Consider the following 15,208-nt stretch of genomic DNA (forward strand, 5'->3'; position numbering starts at 1 on the left):
ATCTCCTCTTGAATAGCTTGTTCAAAACTTTCAGGTTCTACAACACAGAAATTACATCGAGCATATATGTCGTTCAAATTTCTCATTTTTACCGGAGTAAGGATCGGAATGGATGAACTCGCCCCGGGTTGTGTTGTCGGAGATTGTTGATGCTCACTTTCTTCATAACCACTTTCATTGACTTGTCTAGATGACTCCCTCCGATCTTCTTCAAAAACCGGCATCTGTACATCCTCAACACATTTCTCTTTCCAATCCCATTGTTCTTTTTCATTAAAGATCACATCCCGACTTTCAATCACCTTATTTTTCTTCAAGCTAAAAAGTCGATATCCCTTCGACTTGGTACTATAGCCAACGAATATACATTTTTCACCTTTATCTTCAAGTTTATTTCTCATTTGCATCGGGATATGAGCATAGCAAATGGATCCGAACACTTTCAAGTGATTGACTGACGGCTTTCTACCCCCGGACCATGCCTCGAATGGTGTCTTGTTTTCAACCGCCTTTGTCGGACAACGATTCAACAAATAAACTGCTGTATAGGTTGCTTCGGCCCAAAAAGTCAATGGTAACCCCTTTGCATTCATCATGGTTCTCGCCATCTCGACAATTGTTCGATTCTTCCTCTCAGCAACGCCATTTTGTTCTGGCGTATAACTCGTCGTCAATTGTCTTTCAAGACCAATATCTTCACAATATTTCTTGAACTCCTTCGAGTTGTATTCTCCTCCTCTATCACTTCTAAATCTTTTAATCACCTTACCACTTTGTCTCTCAGCCATTCTTTGAAACTTCTTGAAAACAGAAAGTGCTTCTGATTTTTGCCTCAAAAAATAGACCCAACACATTCTTGTAAAATCGTCGATAAAAGTGATAAAATATTTGTTACCTCCGTGAGAGTTTTTGGACATCGGACCACAGATATCAGTGTGAACGAGCTCCAACAATGATTTTGCTCTCCAGGCTTTCTCTTTCGGAAACGTCTCTCGATGGATTTTACCAAGAGCACATGCCTCGCAAACATCATGCTTGTCATCAATATTTGGCAACCCATACACCATAGTTTTTCTGCTTAGCAATTTCAAGCTCTCAAAGTTCACATGCCCAAGCCGTTTATGCCACAACCATGACATATCTTCAACATCGGTCTTCATCGATGCACAACTTGCAGGTTTAAGATTAAGAGGAAAATTTCGATTCCTCTCCATCTTAACAACCGCAATCAACTCTCTATTATTTTTCTTGTCAAAAATTTTACAATAATCATCATCGAAGTACAATGCATGATTATTTTGCATAAGCTGCCCAACACTCAGCAAATTTTGAGCTAAATCCGGAACAAACAACACATCATGGATTAGCAATTTACCTTTCTTTGAATCTACTGCGATCGTACCTCTTCCATTTGATTTCACCACAGCACCACTACCCATTGTGATCCGAGTTGTGTCACTCTTGTCAATTTTGCAAAAAATTGACTCATCTCCGGTCATGTGATTGCTGCACCCACTATCAACATACCACTCGTTATCATTTTTTCCAATAGCCGCTTGACATGCAAAAAATGTGCTTCCATCACTTTCACAATTCCTTTTCTCCTCAGTATAATTGGCCTGCTCTCTTCTTTGATCTCGACAATCCTTTTGCATATGACCAAACCTCTTGCAATTAAAACATTGAGGTTTACCTTTATGATAACAGTCTTCTTCAACGTGACCCGATCTTTTACAATGATGACAAAATTTGTTATCATGGAAGTTTCTACCTCCCCCTCGGCCACGCCCTCGACCTCTTCCATAACTTCCACCGCCACGAGAATATTGACGTTTACTCGAGCTTTCAGTAGAATCTTCTTTTACACTCACTTTTGATTGAAAGGCACTTTCGATGGAAGCTTCGGTATGTCGCTTCATCCGTTGTTCATGCATCTCAAGAGAACCCATCAAATCGTGAATACTGAGTGACGAGAGGTCTTTCATTTCTTCAATAATGGCCACCATATTGTCATACTTTGGAGAAAGACTTATCAAGATCTTCTCACAAACCGTTTTGTCGGTCAAGTCATCGCCAAGACACTTGATTTGATTTACAACTTCGATCACCCTTGAGAAGTACTCTTGTAGAGTTTCTTTCTCCTTCATCCTTAAATTTTGAAACTCTCGTTTAAGAGTCAGGAGCTTCACTGTCTTCATTTTATCGCTCCCTTTAAATTCCTTTTGCAATATATCCCACGCTTCCTTTGATGTATTAACCCCTATTATTCTCGGAAAAAACTTACGAGAAATACTTTGTTGAATAATAAATAAGGCCTTCGCATCTTTCTTTTTGTTCTCCTTCAACTTTTTATCGGATGAACGATCTGATGATCCTGCGGCATCTTGATCTTCAATGTGTCCGTTCTCCACCAAATCCCACAGATCTTGTGAGACTAGGAGTGTCTTCATCATAACACTCCAATAGTCATAATCTTCTCCGTCGAAAATGAGTTGCGCTCCTCGTATCGGCCAAGAATCTCCTAGCATCGCCATGGATCGATCTTGAAGCTCTGATACCACTTTGTTGGGATGAAGAGAAAAATAAGAATATTTTCATTTCCTTTTGTAACCTTCGTTCCTTATTTTTCTCTTTATCCCAACAATCTTATGTAGGGACATAGTGTGGAGGAATTTGAATTCTCTCTTCATTACCGACGGTTTAATAAGATCTTGGAAGTCATCAAATATTATATTTAACGTTAAAACCCTTAAACGTCCGCAATTGATGATGTTCCACGGGATATCGAAGTAAGGTATGTTCTTCACCTTCACGTATAGTTCTTCAATATCGTTAATTTTTTGGTATTGGATTAACAAGTTGAAGGCCCTAGAACTTAATTCAGAGGATTTCAACTTTAGGGTTTTGATGGCAAAGTTGGTGTCATGTAGGGAGAAAACTTTGTTGAGGAAATTGATGTCTTTAACATCGGTTGGTGGTTCCATGGGGATACGTAACCTCGTAACATGAGGTGGAATATACAAATTAGGCGGAGAAGCGGCGATTGTTGTGAAATCGAGATAGGGGATGGAAGAAAAAACGTTCTTCCAACGATGTGAAAGGATGAGAGTTTGGGCTGCGGATTTGATGGGTAAGAAACGGAGAATTTCGTGGATGATATGGTCTGGAAGATCACTGATTAGATCATCCTCTTTGAGACATTCTTCGTTAGGGTTCATCTTGTTAGTAAGTGATTGATGAAGATGAAGATGAGAAATAAGGGTTTATTGCTGCCGCTGCATGCATGTACACGACCTAACCCATTAATTGTTTTATTGGGCTTTAAAAAAGAAAAAGCCCAAAGTAATTAAAATTCTTCTCTAATTATAGGAAAATAAAAAATGATTCTACATAATAAAAAAAATAATATTTATGATTGTTAGTCTAAGTTGATAGTTTTTGGACTATTTTATTGATTATACTTTTTTTCTTAATTGGTATTTCTAACCCTCTAAGAATTTACAAGTTATTCATTTAATTATATGATTTGTTTGTAGTTATTCATTTGATTGTTATTTTTGGTTTAAAATAAAAATTAGAGTAAAGGTTTGTTTCTCTTTTTCAGGGTTTTTTTTGAATGAAATGACAATGTCGTTTCAAAAAAAAAAAATTTAAAAATTGACAAGTTAAATTTCATGTCTTGCATACTTTATATCCTTTGGCTGTATTCTAGCATTTGTTTGTTATATAACCATCAAATTGTAACTACAAAATAACTTTTACTTGTTTTGATTCAACATTTTTTTCTATTGCATTCTTTTAAAGAGGGTAACCATGGTTGAAAAGTTGTTATAGTTGTGAACTCGTAATACAAGTTAGTGCAAATTTCTAATATTGTTAAGCTCTCAAATTTATTTAATTAAATACTCTTAAATTTTTTTTCTTGAAACAATACAATATCCGAAATAATGATTTAACTTCATTCAAAAATGAAATAAATTTATGAACCTTTCCCTAATTTAAAGAAGAAGAAAATTCTAACAAATAGTATCGGCCTTATATCAACAATTTTTTCTTTTTCATGAATTTAGAAATTTAGCATGATCTTACAAGAAAAACCATCATCATGACACTATTTAAACATAAGTTTTTTTTCTTAAATTAAATTGAAAAATAAGAAAGAAATAACTGTCCACCTTCAATATTTCTAACTTATATAATCTATGTAAACATACAAGACAAATTTGACAAATCTGTCTAAGCATTAATAAAAAAGTAAAATAAAAATAAAAATACAAAAGATTTTCATAATAGAATTTCCTTAAGTTAGTAATTTTACTATGTTTATTTTTAGCTGACATTTGGATCATTTTTAAATTATTAGCTGACATATTATTAATTATTTTATTTTGTTCAATATTTTCCCAAAAATCATGTCAATGCAAACAGTAAAGAAATTCCTTCATTAAGATTGAGTTAAATATTTGATTCTATGGGATAACCTTGACATTACTTCCTCCATTGGATATATGACTTTCCAATCTTAATATAGCATTAATAAAGCAAATAAACTGAAATGATGTACAAAATAGTGTAACAAATTTTGTTTTGAAAAGTGAAAATCTAATCAATAAAAAAAATAGATGTCAAAAGTAAAATAAATTTTTTAATCATATTGTATCATTCAAATACAATCCTACCTTTAGAAGATGCCCAAGAGAAACTCATCATCATAGACATGATCCTTTCTCTACTAGCCAATTGTCTTTTTTTGCCCTTACCTAGACACAAAATCACTTCTTCAAGAACATTTCCGTGCTTGATCAAGAACATTACAAGACTAATATCTTTGTCGCATTCCAAAAACCCATCAAACTTAAACATCCTCAAATGATTAAAAAAAGAATTCATTTTTGGAACTCGATCACCCCAGTATTTATCTTCTACCTGGGTCGTGTACTCCCTTAAGTCTAGTAACTTCAAAATTAAACACACAACTCGTTAGTCATTATTTAAGTCGTGGTTAATTTCATATTAATATATATTAATTGCATTACTAGATCGAAAACTCACCGGCCTCCTTTGAAACTTCTCAATATTCATGGTTGTGATGACGAGAGTTTCGACATAGGGAGAGTTCTCGAATAGTGTAGCAATTGCTGGATAGTTGTTGTATCCGTTAAACTGATCATACTGAGTCTCAATTTCCAATTTTTTTAAACTCTCAAATTTATTTACTAGAATATTATCCGCATCATTTCTCGAGAGAATCTGTAAATCAAAAACACACAAATGTTTAGAAACTGTATATATATTTTTCTAATTTACGATAACTTATAAAACAATAAAGATACCTCGATAGATCCGGATTCGAGCGTTAAAGACTTGGTACGAGAGAAAGCATTGATCATATTAGACAAATTGTGTCTTTTTACCGGCTCTATAAGGTTGTTGTCAAACTGAAGTAGAAACAAATTAATAACTGTACTCTCCAAAAGAATGGATTTGTCCATAACAATGGTATGAATTATAACATTATAAATCAATTCCACATGCTTAATGATCGGAGCATTAATTATAACCTTGTTGTTCATACTAGACTTATTAAAACAACAATCAACATTCAATCTCTCCAACTTCAATCCAACAATATCCAACTTATTAAGCTGATTACAATTCATTATGAACAAATTCTCCAGCCCACGACATCTAATATTGAGTTCCTTAAGACAGTAACAGCAATCCAATAACAGATTCTTCAAACATGGAAAAGTCAAATCAGTGAATAGATCAGGCGATGTGGGTTCAACATGGAACAAGATCATAGAAAGTGACAAGGTATGAAGCGATTTGAATCTGCCGCAACGAATCACTGACGAAGGTGAAATCCTGAACCCATAAAAACTTGATCTTAACCTTAAAATCTTAAGAGAATCACAATTGATAATACTCCTGGGGAAATTGAAATGATCTTTGATTTTCAAATCCAAGTCTAGCTCTTGAATGTCGTGTCTTGTGACGTATTTGAATAAGTTATGAAGATCTGTGAAGGTTATACTACCGGATAACTTGAGGGTTCTGATGGATGAGTTCTTTTGACGGAGATTAAGAACTTGTTTGATGAATTTGAGGTCTGTGATGATTAATTTGATCGAATATTGATGGGTTTTACACATGCATTTGGATGAAGTTAAAAGGGTTCTGAAATCAAGATCGGGTATGTTTGAAAATACGTTCTTCCATCTGGATGATAGGATTGCGGTTTGGGCTGCGGATTTGATTGGTAGTAATTTAAGAATGCAGTGAAGGATGTGATCTGGAAGGTCGCTGATTCGATCCACTTTGGGTTCTTCTTCTTCTTCATCTTCATATTCTTCTTCGTTAGAATTCACCTGCAACAGCATTAGTTTCCTTCTCTTTGCGGATCTTGTTTCCATTTTCATTGAAGAACAGAGTGAAGGACTGAATGAAGAAGAAGAAGGTTTATTACTTTAGTTAGGGTTTTGGTTGAAATATTCAATCATGATTTCTAACTAATATGCAAAATATAAGCTTTCAAATACTATTAATATGGAACATTTAACCATTGAAACTTGAAAAAAAAAAACTAGTTTTGAAATTGAAAAGTAACATCTAGTTACAATTAAAATAGATTAAGAAAAGTCATTCTGATTTAAAGGATCATTTAATCCGGGTCAAAAGTAAATAAAAAATATAGAAGCAATTATATGATATTTTCTCCAACTATATTTTTTTTATTTTAAATATGTTGGGGGAATATTTTGTAAATATTATTTAATATTTAAAAACTAAATTATGGAGAATTAAAAAAAAAACAGTTATTCATATTTTTATTAATTAATAGAGATTTTTATTATGAATATATATTATTTTAAAAAAGTACTGTTACCTAATTATATAGTGTTTGGTATTTATAATATTAATAATATTTAGATATATTTATTTATTTTTTTATTTTTTTGCTAATCTGACAAAATAATCCAATCCACTTTTATATTAAAAAATGTGACGTGCAAATTTTTTTCAATTTGTTAGCGGAAAAGTGTATAAAAATGTGAAAATAATAAGATTTTTTTTATATAGAAACTATATTGGGTATTTGGTGATTTACATTATTAATGATAATTTATAATCTATTTGGTTGAAAGTTTATCGTCAAATCAATGAAATGATCATTATGATCCTCATTTTAAAAAAATATAAAAAAAGGTTAAAGAAAAAAAGACAGAATTTTTTTTAAAGGCAATAAGTTTAATGAAGAAAAAAAAAAATTCTTGAGTGAGAGCATTTTTTTATAATGCTTTAATAAAGATTTTTTTAAATCTCTTAAGTATAATTTAAACGAATAAATGTTATTTAATTTATTAATATATATATCTAATTAAAAAATATTTTAAAATATTATTTCATTATAATAAATTAAAATTAAAAAAAAAAAATCAGCCCAAACATAGTTACAGCTAAAAGCGGTCAAAACAAACAGGGCATAATTAATGTATTTTTTATTTTATTTTTATGAAAAAAAAAATATATTTTTTTATTTTTAACATTCCATACCATTCTATTCATGAATCATTTTAATCAACTATGTTTGTCTTGCATGAATTTAATATATTATTACTTAATAGGACAAGGATTTTTTAATTTGAATTACAAATTTTTTCTTGAACAATTGTGTTACAATAATTATAAATTAATTAATATTTGATGCAAATTGAAAATTATGAAATCAATTTAGCGGGTGTGGATAGGAAAAGTAAGTAAGATATTAATAGAATTAGTAGCATCATATCATATATTAAACAAAACATGGAGTTCATGTCCTATTATTAAAAACAAACATCAATGTCGGTGGTGTTCACATTCCGCCGGCATAGTTGGAAAACGGTTAGTATCAACACAATAATCATAAACCATATGATTTGCCCGTACCCACAAAAGCTGATGATTCTGATGTAGATTTAGCTCCGCCATTGTTGGCTGATCCCACCAAAACCGTCTTTCATTGCTGCTAGAACACCGCCGTTGGCTCTCAGCCGCCACCACACTGGTTGGACACTCACAACCATCGATAGCAAATCCTCTGTAAGATGCTATAAAAGGGGCATGGGTCCAGTCTGTTTTGACACGCCCACCCTGAGTTGCCCAATCATCTGCGTTCCAAATTGAACTGTAAACCCCCATTGGTTGATCCTTTGGAAATGGTATTCCCCTATGTTCAAGATTTGTATGTACCCTCACCGGTGTTTCATCAACCAAAAATCTGTTTCAGAATCAGAAAAGAACCCAGTTTAGAATTAGCTTTCCCAATCCAATCCAATCCAACCCAATTCATTATATACTTACATAACTTGACGCTGGTTCCAGAAAATGGAGTAAGAGTGAAAATCTTTTGTGGGGTCAAACCAAAGGTTTAACCTTTGCTCTCTGTTACCAACCCCATTTACATATACATTGGTTTGAACCAGGTAAGGTTCTCCTGTGCTGTTTCCCAAGAACTCGAAATCGAACTCGTTGTGACTCGGACCATCTGAGGACATCTGAAATCAAACACCCAAAACTTTAATTAAAGTTAAACCACACATCATGTTTTGAATCATGAATCATGATCGATCGATCGATCTATCAATTACTTACGTAGAAAGCAGTGACAGTTCCGGCAGAGTCACCTTCTACAAGTTTGATTTCAACGGTTACCTTACCGAACATATACTTGTTTTTTGATGAAAATCCAGCGCCTGTATGTATATACAAGATTGTAAGCCTATAAACCCAGATGAACAAAAAACAGAGTTATTGATTGATCTGTGTTAGTTTACCAGAATAGTTATCAAGCTTCATTTTTAGAGTTTCTCCTTCATAGACGAAATGGTCAAGGGACCAAGATGGTTGAAAGAGATCGTTAAACTTAGTAGAGAATGCGGAGCCCATCATTAAGCTTGTAATAATGAACATGGAGATGATTATAGAAGAAGGAGAATAAGCCATTGATTTGAGTAAGTGAAGCTTTTACTCTACAGAGATATTTTAATTCTCTCTTCTTGAGGAAGAAGAAGATGATTCTGTCAATGGGCTTCAATGGTGGGCGTCATTTTATAGGCCAATCTCCAGCATTCCCAAAAAAATAATAAATTAAATAATCCTCAACGTTCAAATTTTAACTCTTTCTCCCTCTTCTTTTTTTTATTTTTTTTTTTTATAAATTGTGTTTATTATTAGTGATAAAATGTACATATTTTGAATTGTTTTATAATTATTCTAATTTTATTTTAGAAATATACTCAGTGTAGACAGATACAAAATGAAAAGCAATAATTCAAATACAAACATAAGAAATGGAAGAATAATGAAAATCTAATGAACAATTATATTAATTCAGTGTGTCCTTGTTTAATATTATTACTGGTGTTTACTCAAAATTGGGTAATTGGATGAAAATATTTATAAAATTATTAATATTTCATAAAATAAAGTTTGTTTTTTTTAAAATAGATAAATATTTTAGTTGATAAAAAAATGATTGTCCTAATATTATATGAGGTTATATCTCTATTATTTATTTTTGAGTAATTTAGTTGGAGAAATATTATAGAACCTTCAACTATTTCAAACGATCGTTGCGGGTCTTTCACAATGTTATCATCTTAACATTATATAAGGTTCGATGTAGGAAGCTGACAAATTCAGTCGGAGAGCTCATTGTCGATTTGAAAAATCTCCACACACATTAATTTTGTATTATTTGTGTAATTTTCTTACACAAATGTAATGTTTTTATCATTGACCTTAAATAACTATTCATTTCATAATATAATTGCAAGAATCATTTAAAAATAATAATAATGGATTATATATAAAATATTTAAATAACACTTGTATAATCTTTTGTAATTTGCCATGTCAATATTATGTTGATGAACTTTTATATCATTGAAAGACATCAGTATTATTACTTAAAATAGCAAACTTCACCTAACATTCAAATCTTAGAACATCATATTTTTCAATATTGACTTTGTTGAATAGTAATAAAACATCATTTTGCTATTCCTCTCTAGCTACTCACAAGTGGTATTTATTGGTTTCAATTTCAATCATTATTTATATCTTAATAAAATAAACTCTTTTTAATTAATTAGAAGTTAATAAAGTGAGAAATAATTGCTTTTTGTCACTTAAGTACACACATCTTAAGAAGATAAACCAAATGATGACGTGTCACAGTTGTTGATGAGTTGGCATGCCACATCAGCTCCATTTTGTGGTGAATGAAAATCGAATAAAGATAATGATATAGCCGTTGGGACTATACTAATATTCTGTTAAGACATGTCGCTATTGGGAAAGAATGAAGAAGAAATGTGATCCAATAAGAAAGTGCCACGTATAATTCGACAGCTGGTTACTGTAGTTGTCCAGGTTGTCACTGGACCCCACTCTTTTGTTCTTTTGCTGATTCCATTGCCAGCTGGTGAACACTGTACTCTCTCTTTCTCTCTCCTCTCACTAACAGTGGAGTTGGTATAATCTTGGAATGTGTGCCTTTAAAATGTTTCTTCATTTTAGTGTAAAAAAATCATTAATGTTCATTTATTTTATTTAATTAATTGTACCACTCTATTTTTAAAATTTATTTTTTCATGTTTTATAATTTTCATACAAAATTATTTTTAAAAAAAATAGTATTTAATCCTAAATTATTTTATTTTTAATTTTTCAATAATATAATTTTCAAATTATCCATTCTCTTTTCAAATCAAAAAGTATTTTAATTAGATCTCGACAGTTATAGTATATTTATTTATTAAAATGAGATTATAACACTTTTATACTTAATTAATGAACTTTAAAAAAAATAATAAATCATATGACAATTACTCAAGATTCATTTGCAGCTATAAATTTATTAAAAGTTAAATTAGGATGTGGTTAGATGGCCTTTATTATGAATAGTGAGAAATTTAAAATAGTAATGTCATTAAATTAATACTATATGTATATATATTTAATTCAAGTAAGATTTGATCTAGGTTACTATAATGTTTAAATAAGACCATGATTGGGAATTCATGTGAGTGGACACTGAGAATAATAAAAAGATAAAAAGAACACTCTTTTTAACTGAAAAGGTAAAGTTAAGTAATAATATAACTTGCTTTATCTCCTTTTTGCAGTCACTAACCAATATATAATAATCAAAATTCAAATTAATAATTAATATATTTATATAAGAAATACAAGACAGTAAAATATGCATATAGTAAACGTAAATATTGCTACACAAGTAATGTTAAAACCATTAAAATTAGATCGCCAATAGAAACTATAAAGAATATTATATATATAACTTGCTCAGAAATAAAATAAATAAATTTTTAACTTAGGTAATTTAAGGAATAAAAGTGATTTCTAAGAGATAAAAATTAACCGATTCATTTAAACTCATATTTCAATCATTTACTTCGTTTTAATACAAATCAAATAAGAGATCTGAAGATTAGTTTATACACAAAAAGAGAACTTTATGTGATAATTAATTTACCCTATATATTAATTCATTTTTTGTTATAATTATAGGAAGTGACTTATGTTTTTTTAATGTGTGTTTTTAACCGTATTTATGGGGAGTTGACTTAAAATATAGATATTATAAAATTTAAATTTTCATAAAAAAAAACTATCAAAAGAGACTTAAAATTAAACTAACATATCAAAATAAAACCAAACTGTATTTAATTTCCATAACAAAACTGACGCAATGGCAGTTTGAGATTCAGTGCAAATATTAAATGGCCTAGCTATATAGATTTCAACATAATTAGCTTTATTCATATACACTATTCATTCCTATAGTTTAATCTATATATACATATACTAGCTAGCAACATCTTTTTAAAATTAATTTTGTTGCAACATAAATTAATCTTCTCTAATACATGGATGACCTAATTTATTTTGGGTTGCTCTTTTTGATTTGGTCAATATTCTATTTGGAAACATTTTTCTTTAGTCAAAATATTTGTGATATACATGTGATCACTTAAAGTTGAATGAATTAAACAAATAAAAAATGGTTATCATTAACTAGCTAGCTAGCTTATAGATATTTTGACAATTATGAGTTTGACTTACAAAAAAATATACATATTTTCAAATGATCTTTTTTATTAATAAATGGTGAGTATGGGTACAAGCAGTTGAGTGCACGCATTATGGCTTATCAGAAATTTACACTGCCACTGCCCACTGAGCCATGACCCATCCTTTCTATTTCAGTTTTCAGTTTTGGCATTCATGGCTTTCAATATTTGCATTCATGACATTATTTACTCTTGTACTGCTAACAAATAATTAATCTTTCAAATATAAAAAGTGCATCACGATCATCCCATTGCATTGTTTTTTACTTTTAGTATAGCATTTTTATAAGTGGTTTGGTTAAGTATTTATTTTTCATTCTAAAATTTATACAAATAGTTGAAATTAGTTTTCGGAAATATTCAATCATATACATCGTGTGGCGGCGGTTGAAAGTTGACTTGATTGATTATAAGATCAGTTTTGTCGATTATGTTCATTCAATAATATAGTTAGATTATTAAATGTAATAAATAGTAAATTAAATATTAGACTTAACTTATCATCTAAAATATGTTTGATCCTTATTGCTGGGAATTTCATATATATATACCAGTTAGATTTCATTGGAGACTTTTATGGATATGTTGAGGCGTTTGTATGCTGACCTGGCTATGCAAAAAAAAATTGTTATTCTTTTTTTTTGTTATATTAAAAATATTAATAATTTTATATCATATTTAACCTAATTAATTTAGTATAGTACTATAGTTGGTTGAATGTTAGAATAGTATCTATTATATCTTAGGTTTAAGTTTTGGTAAGATATTTATTTTAATTTTCAAGGGCCTTCGCTGTATAGTTTGTCTTACCTATGGTCGACTTAGGGCGCGTTGATTCAGCGTTTATTTCGAGTGTATAACGTTTGCGTAATAAACTTATAACACAAAAATTTATAATCAAATAAATTTTACATTCAAATGAATTTTTTTTTATACCTCTCCCCTCTAGCGAACAAGTCATGTAAGTTGAAAACTTACCCTTAAATGGATGTATAGGCTTATATCATCCATAGGGCCGGTCCAGGGTAAGCCTGACAAGCTCCCGGGCTATTAAAAATAGTAAGGTTTTAATTAAATATATTGTAATTTTGAATATAAGATATTGTAGTCTAGTGGTTTTATATAAAAACTTAGAATTTTTATTTGGTTATGGGTTCAAACCTCACTAAAAACCATTTTCTAACGGGTAAGTCTAGGGCAACAAAAAATATCGAACTTTTTTCTAACGGGGACAACTGGGGCACCCCAAAACTCGGGGCCGGCTCTGATCACCCACTTACAATTTAGGGTTCCAAATTCAAATATGCATTGGTAACTAAACATGAGGGTTGCATTGGTTGGGGGACTTAACCCACACTTTAAGACACAAGCTGACAACAAACTAAACTACACTAGCTAGCTACAATGTCCGAGGACTGAATATCCATGGATGCTACTTTCAGTGTGAGATATTAAACTAATGAACTTTATATTTGTGGGATCTATTAAGGATGCTTGGGTTGATTTATACGAGGATAAGATTGAGAAAAGATGGCATCCATTTCAGTCTTTCATTTAACGGTACTATCATCTCTTTTGAAAGGATTAAATGATCTTTGAAAACAAAATTCTTCCATAGGGATACTTTAATTAGGATATCAAGTAACCCAAGTTTAAGTTTTTCTATTTACCTCTTCTCATGGTAATTCATAAGTTTTTTTAAGTGCAATATTTATAATTTGTTTTAATGCAACCCAATAAGATAGTTTAAATGATAAAAAAAAATATTACCTAAAATATTATATATTTCAATCTCACTAAAAAACACTAAAATTAAATGTAGATAAAAATCAAACTTAGATAAATAATAATTTCATATTGGTAATTTATATAAAAAATACATTAAGTTTTTAATAAATAAATAAAAAAAGTAGACATTTTAATTTAAAAACTCTAGATGTTCTAGGGATGTGTGTCCAAACTCAAGCTCAGGCCCTGATTGAGGCTGTGATTGTAGAGTTATTGAAAATATATTAAAAGATAGGTAAAATATTTAATGATTTTGAATTCATTGTATTAATTCCACTTCTTAATCTCATTATATTATAGGGTTATGAACTTATGATTCAATTGACATGTATTTTTTTATTGTGCCTAAAAGTGACTCTTTCTCTATATGTCTAATTTTTTATTATTTTTTTATTTTATTTTTTTATTTGTTATTTTAGACTGTTAGACCTCATTAGTTATGAGTTTTTAAAAGAATTCTTACAAAATCAAATATCACCTCACTCATTTTTTATCAATCACATCATTTAAATCATTAACTAAAATACTCTATAATTTAAATTATTATTTTATATTTTATTTATATATATCAATATATCTTTTAAGTCTTTTTACCAATAATAATCATTAACTCCTCAAAATTATTCATATTATTTGATTTTTTTAAAATCAATAACCGAACACCTTAGTGTGATTTTCTGATGACTTTAGTCCAACAAACTTCAATCAATAGCAAACTCATCATAACGAAATTGGTATAAAAAAAAAAAATTAGAACTAGGCTTTACGAATGAACACAAAAAAAAATAAAAAAAAATATAAAGACTAATAAAAATGAAGGAAAAACATATAACTTTCAACCTAAACAAGTATTGTTTTCAAACAAAAATGATAAATGATTACGAAAAGTTGAGTATAAAATAACATTAAGATTCTTCAGTTTTCAACTATTTAAATGAGTTAACTGAACCAATTCGCAAGTTAACGCCAATTTTAACTTATTGCGATTTTTACTACTCCTAACTCAATTTTCTTGAGTTGAATCGCATACTGACGAGTTTACGAGTGACTTTGACAACATTGGTCATAATAGACCTCCCCAAGAATTAATTTGGGTGAAAATAATAATAATTTGATTGTTCATTAGACTTTCATCTTGCCTTTGTCTTTCAATGTAATTGATTTTTTACTTGTGTTTTTACTTGTTTTAGTCAATTACCTTAACATCTAACATATTTGTTCTATTACCAATTATATAAGAAACCATTTGATCGCTAATCTAAAGGTCTCGCTTTTAAGGC

General features: G+C 30.1%; 3 protein-coding genes across 3 annotated transcripts; all 3 read right to left on the bottom strand.

Moving 5' to 3' along the window:
* Positions 1 to 2,594: 2,594 nt before the first annotated feature.
* Positions 2,595 to 3,218, bottom strand: LOC124939517 (putative F-box/FBD/LRR-repeat protein At4g03220). Its single transcript, XM_047479983.1, has one exon. It carries the CDS (start codon positions 3,216 to 3,218, stop codon positions 2,595 to 2,597), a length of 624 nt encoding a protein of 207 aa, XP_047335939.1.
* Positions 3,219 to 4,659: 1,441 nt separating this feature from the next.
* Positions 4,660 to 6,416, bottom strand: LOC124939518 (putative F-box/FBD/LRR-repeat protein At4g03220). Its single transcript, XM_047479985.1, has 3 exons — positions 5,334 to 6,416; positions 5,053 to 5,250; positions 4,660 to 4,956 (listed from the first exon to the last, which is right to left on the bottom strand). Exons 1-3 carry the CDS (start codon positions 6,414 to 6,416, stop codon positions 4,660 to 4,662), a joined length of 1,578 nt encoding a protein of 525 aa, XP_047335941.1.
* A 1,334-nt stretch (positions 6,417 to 7,750) lies between these two features.
* Positions 7,751 to 9,061, bottom strand: LOC124940099 (xyloglucan endotransglucosylase protein 6-like). The gene is made up of 4 exons (XM_047480580.1): positions 8,820 to 9,061; positions 8,638 to 8,738; positions 8,347 to 8,540; positions 7,751 to 8,263 (listed from the first exon to the last, which is right to left on the bottom strand). The coding sequence occupies exons 1-4, from the start codon at positions 8,986 to 8,988 to the stop codon at positions 7,843 to 7,845; spliced, it is 885 nt and encodes a 294-aa protein (XP_047336536.1). The 5' UTR covers positions 8,989 to 9,061; the 3' UTR covers positions 7,751 to 7,842.
* Positions 9,062 to 15,208: the final 6,147 nt, after the last annotated feature.

This window comes from Impatiens glandulifera, chromosome 5 (assembly GCF_907164915.1).
Source record: "Impatiens glandulifera chromosome 5, dImpGla2.1, whole genome shotgun sequence".
In the NCBI taxonomy this organism is placed as follows: domain Eukaryota; kingdom Viridiplantae; phylum Streptophyta; class Magnoliopsida; order Ericales; family Balsaminaceae; genus Impatiens; species Impatiens glandulifera.

Excerpts from the sequence above, each read along its gene's own strand:
- LOC124939517 (XM_047479983.1), bottom strand. The coding sequence starts at position 3,218 with ATGAACCCTAACGAAGAATGTCTCAAAGAGGATGATCTAATCAGTGAT.
- LOC124940099 (XM_047480580.1), bottom strand. The coding sequence starts at position 8,988 with ATGGCTTATTCTCCTTCTTCTATAATCATCTCCATGTTCATTATTACA. Across the intron at positions 8,739-8,819 it reads GAAGCTTGATAACTATTCTG|GCGCTGGATTTTCATCAAAA; the intron begins GTAAACTAACAC and ends ATATACATACAG. Across the intron at positions 8,541-8,637 it reads GAACTGTCACTGCTTTCTAC|ATGTCCTCAGATGGTCCGAG; the intron begins GTAAGTAATTGA and ends GTTTGATTTCAG.
- LOC124939518 (XM_047479985.1), bottom strand. The coding sequence starts at position 6,416 with ATGGAAACAAGATCCGCAAAGAGAAGGAAACTAATGCTGTTGCAGGTG. Across the intron at positions 5,251-5,333 it reads TCGAATCCGGATCTATCGAG|ATTCTCTCGAGAAATGATGC; the intron begins GTATCTTTATTG and ends TTTGATTTACAG. Across the intron at positions 4,957-5,052 it reads AGAAGTTTCAAAGGAGGCCG|TTACTAGACTTAAGGGAGTA; the intron begins GTGAGTTTTCGA and ends TTAATTTTGAAG.